Raw genomic sequence first — 6,956 nt, 5'->3', positions numbered from 1 at the left:
TCAAGTCAGCAAACCTTTCTGTTTATGCTCTTTCTTTCATTAACAACCATTCATTTAGTGGATGTTTTTATTTTAAACCAACTACAAATAAGGACCAACTTGAGCAATTAATCCAAAAGGAGACATGATATGAGCAGTACTGTATTACTACCAGAATACAGCAAAAGCATACAATAAAATCCTATGGCAGATTTTTTAATCTCCTGTTTGAAGCTGAGAAATAAATATCACAAAGGTATCAAGGTTTTTTTGTTGTAGTTACGAATAATCTCAGTTGCATCATAAGCATGAGTATTTCCTATTTATGTTCTTTCAAAGCCATAATTACTCTGAGTCTGATGTTGTACCTCAAAGAGCTTTACACCCAAAACATTATTGATGATTGCTAGCTCATGTGAGTATGCATTCTGAGCTGTAATTTTGAGATTTACTCATAGTTTCAAATAATTACATTATATTTGAAATGATCATTATGCATAATATGTAATTAAAGCCATTCAGGTTCTGTTTTAGTAGAGCTGGACTGCCAAATCACAATATTCAACGGATTGTTACATTCAAATCTAAAATACATTACATTTTACTTTAAATTCTAATGTTGATAAGATATCTCTAAAAGTTTTCAAATCAAGTAATTTGAAACATACAATTTCTTTGATTTTGTTTAAATCAAAATGATAATAATTATAAAGCACTCCCTTGGGATGAACGTGTTCTGTCAGCATGTCTTTAAACCCGTCGGGACGTGGAACACCACAATGTTCTTTTAATGGGCGGGGAACATGAATTTGAAACTTAAAAAGTGGGACTTTTAGGAGATTAGTATTAATGAATAATAATTAGTTTACAGAAGTAGTAAATAGGCTTATCATAAAAATAAATGGAAGACCCTCTTTGTTTTCATAAAGGAATCATTTTGACGGTAAAATCAGACAAGTGCGGAAAAAGATGGCGTTGTCACGTGATACGTGTTACGTTCTCACCACTGGTGACGTCTCCAACCAATCGCATTCGTTTTTCACGACTAGCGTAAGTTGTCGGTGATTTTGTAGTGTTTTCCAGGGTGGATTTCATATGTATATTAAATAAAAAACGTAGAATTCATTATTTCAAAAGTAACGCAAGTTTGAGTGTACTTAAAGACAAATGTAATGGGGTCTGAATGCGGCTTGTTTGATGAGTTGTCTTTTGTGATCCGCCGCGCGCCTCCTGGAGGAAGTTTGTGTCACTAAGTTATCGTTTGATGCTCATGTTGTCGTCTCAGTAGGGAGCACTCAAAGTTTAGAGACAACCTGCGAATGAGTGGACAGTGATCTGAGTGACATCGCTGTGTTGTTTTCATCGATGGAAAGCTCAAAGAAGCGTCAAATAAACGCGGCTACGGGCTCGAGACGCCGGAGGAGCTTGAAAACTTTCACACTTTGATTGAAGCGTTTCACTCGAGACCCTTTGTGCTGCAGCAGATACGTGTGTGAGTGTGTGTTTGTGAAACTTTCTGTGTTTCCCTCAGCAGTGAACTGTAATTAAACTGTAAGGTTTGCTGGGTTAAATCTTTATTTTCCTCAGGTTTTGTTTCGCGCGCTCGTGCTCGGCTGTTGTCATGGCGATCAGATGTCGCGTCGAGTCTGTTACAAACTTGAAACATTCACGCGCACATTCACGACAAAGTTCATGTGGATTGAATGAAACATTTGCGTTGAATTGAATGTAAAAATGTAAAGTGTCACGTTAAAATTATAAACATAACACTAATAACGTTCATTTTTATCATTTGAAAATACATTTTATTTGGAAATTTTAAGAGTTTTCTTAGTGGATGTGTTTTTGTTGGTAAGAGTGTGTTTACATGTGTTGTGTTTGTGAGTGAATGAAATGTTGTTTTAATTACATCGACATTGTAACCAACTGTCATTGTTAGCTCAATGTAAATATTAATATCCTAGAACACAATTGTGTGTGTGAGAAATTTGTTGACAGAAGTTTTTTTTTACTTCAGTATGAACTGAGGAGTCATTCTCTCAAAATGCAGCCAGTTGTCTTTCAGGGGCAGGGTTTGGGATAGTCTGGCCTCATTATCATTCTCTTTATTAAAACAATTCAAGTCTATTTTATGTATGCATTTACATTTAATAGGTGAATGTGTAAGTGTTTCTATGATTTGGGGGATAGTGTGTCCAGAAGTTAGTTAAAGGAATAGTTCACCTTCAAAATGAACATTTCTGTCATTATTTACACGCCCTCTTGTCATTTCAAACTTAAATGACTTTCTTTCTTCTGCAGAACACAAAAGAAGATATTTTGAAAAATGTTGGTAACAGAAAACTGTTGGCCGTCCCCATTGACTTACATACAATAGAAGCCTGTAGTCATTATTAATTCTCTTCATAGAAAAACAATAGATGTCTATCTATTATGTGTACTTATTTAAAGCTTAGCACACGTATGTGTGTGTGTGGGTCAGTGTAGTTGCAGGTTGAGTGTGTGAGGAAGTCTGATGGTAAGGTGTGTCCTGTATACAGCGAGGTCAGGAAAAGGATACACACACACACACACACACACACACACACACACACACACACACACACACACACACACACACACACACACACACACACACACACACACACAATACTATTATATTCCTGACTGAAGGAAAGGATTGTTTTTGTTGCTTCCAAGTTTACCAGATGGAATATACACTAGATGACGTGCATGTGTGTGTGGGTGACATTGAATTGAGATGCATTTGTCCATTTGCGCAGGAAATGAGCTGATATGAAGTGTGTCATTTCCTTCATTGGTACTGTTCGGCCCGTGAATCATCACGTTGATTGCAAAGAAAACTCCTTTATTCCTCGCTGACATTCAGAGAAGTGAGTCACCGGTCGGTGCGCTCAGGGAAAGTGAGCATTGAAGGAGGTTAGGATGAGTTGTCGGGTGACTCATGTGAATTATATTATCCTGTCAATATGAGAGGAAGGTTAACGCGGCCGGTCGGTTGAATGAGAGGTTTGGAAAGCAGCTGATGAGGATTTTGGTTATGCAAAGCCCACATGAACGTGTCAAATGGTGTCTGTGTTTGAACTTGTAAAGACGCTGGAAAATCGCTGCTGTCTCTGACCTCAGGGCTTGCATTATACACTCACAATGACACAAGAATTGAATTGATAATAATCTCTTCTGTGGAATGGTTTATTGGGTCATTGACGATATGTTAAATGCTCTCTCATTTGTACGTCGCCTTGGATTAAAGCGCCTGCTGAATGAATAAATGGAAATGTGAAAATGGAAATTAATATATGATGATCCAAATCTAGTTTGTGAACTTTGGATTGGTTGAATGCAGTCTTGTCGTATCAGTGGACTGTGTTCTGTTCTGTTGTTTTACGCTGTCTGCTGCTCATAATAGCTTTATAATCTGTTTCGTAATGAATAAATTGATTTCTCTTGTATTTGCAGAGAGAGAGAGAGAGAACCCTTTGGGGGATTTCTCAGAGGAGAAATGCTTTCCGTCCATGAGGTATGACAATAAATTACTGTTTTATCTGCGAACACTCCCCCTATTAAATGTCTTCAACCCAGTCCAGTTCCCTTTTTACAAACCAATTTTATCAGAGGAGTGGCTAAGGTTAAGATTGATGCGAAGAGTAAAACCGAAACTAATTATAGGGATTCTTCACCCCAAAATGAAACTTCTGTCATCATTTACCCCCCTCAGGGTTTTCTTTGTTCTGTTGAACACGAAGGAAGATAATTGGAAGAATGTCAGTAACCAAACAGGTCATTTTTACTGCCATAGTAGGGAAAATAAATGCAATGTGAGTCAATGGGGGATGAGATCGGTTTGGTTACTTACATTCTTCCGAATATCTTCCTTTGTGTTCAGCAGAACAAATACATTTATACAGGTTTGGAACAATCTGAAGGGGAGTAAATGATGACAGAATTTTCATTTGTGGGTGAACTATCCCTTTAACATTTAAATAAAAATGATATTTGAAGAGAGAGAACCTTTTTTTAAGTGTACACATGTATTAAAACAGAAATCCTAACCTGTGTGTGTCTTTCTTTCAGCATGAGGATGACATGATGCTGGCTGACTGACAAAGTATGCTGATGTATTCAGTACAGACGCGCTGATGGAGTGAGTACGCATCTTCTGTGCATTTTATTAGCATCTTTTTTACACACATTTACCTGCATCATTTTCAAAAGACACATCGGGAACTCTCTTATCAGAAAAAATCCATTTGGTCAATGGATAGTGCACAAATAGATAGCGAAGTAGATAAACAATTAAATAAGCGAACACCCAGTAGTAATCGACCGTTGAACTCATTTGACCTTTACTCTTCAATGTTCATTAAGTGAGGGACTTGTTTAAAGCGTTTGAATGGACTTTTCTTGCTTTCACTTGATACTTGCGCCCGATCTAAGACAAAGAAAAATGTTTTTGTTTAACAATACATTTAAAAAGAAAAAATATATTTTGATGCTTCATCTTTAAAGCCAAATTTGTCTCGGGGGTTGCACAGGAAAATGCTGATGTCACGAAGAACAGGAAGGGATGATGTCATTTCGTCAAAACAATGCATGTGTGTCCTGTGCACTTAGTGGGAATGATTACTGCTGTGATACACACAGATGTCTCATGTGAGCTAGTGTGAACGAGCGACGAGAGATAGAGCCGTCCTCGGTGTGTGATTTCTCGCTTTCTTGCTGTCTCTCTCCTCTGGTGTCTGTGAGACCGAGAGCAGAAACGCTAGGAGGCAATGTTCTTTTTCATCAATGTCTACGGCTTTATTTAGAATATGATACAGTCACGCTAGTATTTCTGTGCGCAGGATGTGAATGCGGTATCTGCATGGTGTGCATAAAGATGATGTGCTCTGAACAACAGACACAACCGTACGGAAACCGTATACATGTTGATTCCGCTGGCACTATTAAAACCATTGTGTGGTTTGTTTGAGCATCCAGGCTGATGAAAGCAGGTCAGAGCGGGTAAAATTTAATATAGTATTAATTTGCAGTTCTGTTTATTGAGTTATTGCACTAGTCCTATAAACATTTATATTCGTATGTGTGGAGATTTCTCTTGAATCTTGGCATTGTGTTACCTGTATTGTTGCTCCCGTGTGATAATTTTCCCCATTTGTGAGTCGCTTTGGTTAAAGGGCTGGTGCAATGGTGGTTCATGCATTCTGAGTTATTTACAATGTTAAACGTGCTGTCTTCTCATGCTTAACATGGTCAACTTGTCAAAAAACGAGTTTGACGTATAATGTAGTATTTCTGTGCGCGATACACTCCCCCAGCCTTCATATAGGTTGCAGAAGGTTTTTTTTCTAACATGAAAATCAGTTTCGTAACAACTTTTCTTAATCCCTTATTGGACAATTCTCCCAGAGAAGCACGCCCACGCATCAACCAGCGAGAGCGAGAAGAAAGAGCACGCCCACTCGTCAACCAGGGAGAGTGGGAGAAGAAGCATGCGTACACGTCAACCAGCTGGAGCAAGAGAGAGAGAGCACTGCATTCGCGAAGTTCAGCTGCGTTTGTTTACTGCATTTGGGTGAGGAATGTTAAACGGTGGATATAACGCTGGATTTGGAGATCGTTTGAAACTGACAGATGGAGCATCAGGACATGAACCGTACACGGTAAGAGTCATATGTCTTGTTGGCAATCGGCGGGAGGTCGTATGTTTTCGGAAATAATTGTACAGCTGTATCTGTCTTTTATAAATGTGATCAAACTAAAGACAGATATTTGAAGGGTGCGATACTATTCTGTAAGTACTCAAGATTAACATGAGATATGCTGAAACTGTCGGAGTTACGGCCACTTTAAATGACACGCTTCACGGTTAAGCATGCAACATAATGAGGTCATGTGACAATAAACCCGTTCTCTTCTTTGAAGTGTTCTTTTCTTGCATATTGATTAAGTTTTACTTTGAATTAGCAGTAGCCTATACAATGTGCTAGTGAGAACAGCTTTCCTGTTTCAAATGGATATGATTTAAATCGTAGCATTAGATCACATGGCAAAACATTGACACCAGATTTTGGCACATATACATTACAGATGGTATAAAGCACACAGTCTTATATTTTTATTATGTGTGGGGAATGTTTAATGCGAGAGGCAGGTGAGCGCACACATACACGCGGCTGATGTCTTTCATCACATCTGTGAGGTCTCCTGAGGCTCTATTGATCGGTGAGGTCGGGTCATGAGTCATGACATAACAGTTATTTTGCTGTATCCGTCAAAGACAAAAATCTTGATTTTATTGCCAAGACTGTGATGTTTAGATTTAAGCATGATGCAATATTAGTCTCTGGGTGGGTTACTGGGAACATCCCGGACCCTGCGATGTTGGAGCTCCACTAAGGACCCCATATTGATTTTTTTATACTGAAGTGTGGCTCACTCTCAATGTTGTCTTTATCAAAGAATGACTCACACACACACAAACACACATGCGCTCGCAGGAAAAGAGAATGCTGCTGAATGCAGGGGATATGTTGGAAATCAATGATGCTGCAGTTTTATTTATCCAAGAGGCTTCTTTTCCTTCTCGTCCCTCAGATTCCTTTAAAATCCTTTAGCATATTTATTCATTCATTTTTTCCTCCTCTATCCCCTCTAGATCATTATTTCTTTCATAACGCGCGGCACGCGTGTGGGAGAGAGAGAGGGGGGAGAAAGAGACGGTACGGGAGAGATGCAGGATGTTGATGATGTTGCTGCAGCACTGATGATGCTCTGGAGGGGGAAAGCTGACAGACATCCTAAACTCACACTCGTGTGTCTGATTCACTCTCTCTCCTCTCTCTCTCTCTCCTCTCTCTCTCTCTCTCTCTCTCTCTCTCTCTCTCTCTCTCTTTTTCTCTCTCTCTCTCTCTCTCTCTCTCTCTCTCTCTCTCTCTCTCTCTCTCTCTCTCTCT

At 39.1% G+C, this 6,956-nt stretch overlaps 1 protein-coding gene across 6 annotated transcripts in view; it reads left to right on the top strand.

The window, feature by feature from the left end:
* Positions 1-1,252: 1,252 nt before the first annotated feature.
* LOC130546692 (ankyrin repeat and fibronectin type-III domain-containing protein 1) overlaps positions 1,253-6,956 on the top strand; it is a 76,289-nt gene continuing 70,585 nt past the window's right edge. For 2 of the 6 annotated variants that reach the window (XM_057322068.1, XM_057322072.1), the window contains exons 1-5: positions 1,253-1,471; positions 3,460-3,520; positions 4,075-4,144; positions 5,410-5,663; positions 6,659-6,722. Coding sequence is in view for 2 of the 6 variants with exons in the window: in XM_057322073.1 (XP_057178056.1) it covers positions 5,635-5,663 (29 nt within the window). In the remaining 4 variants the exon portion in view is untranslated. Of the gene's footprint in view, positions 1,472-3,459; positions 3,521-4,074; positions 4,145-4,176; positions 5,664-6,658; positions 6,723-6,956 lie in introns of those variants that run through there. The other 4 variants (XM_057322073.1, XM_057322074.1, XM_057322070.1 and 1 more) reach the window with 4 other exon arrangements.

Source organism: Triplophysa rosa, linkage group LG23 (genome assembly GCF_024868665.1).
Source record: "Triplophysa rosa linkage group LG23, Trosa_1v2, whole genome shotgun sequence".
NCBI lineage: Eukaryota > Metazoa > Chordata > Actinopteri > Cypriniformes > Nemacheilidae > Triplophysa > Triplophysa rosa.
This window is presented reverse-complemented; position numbering and strand designations above follow the sequence as displayed.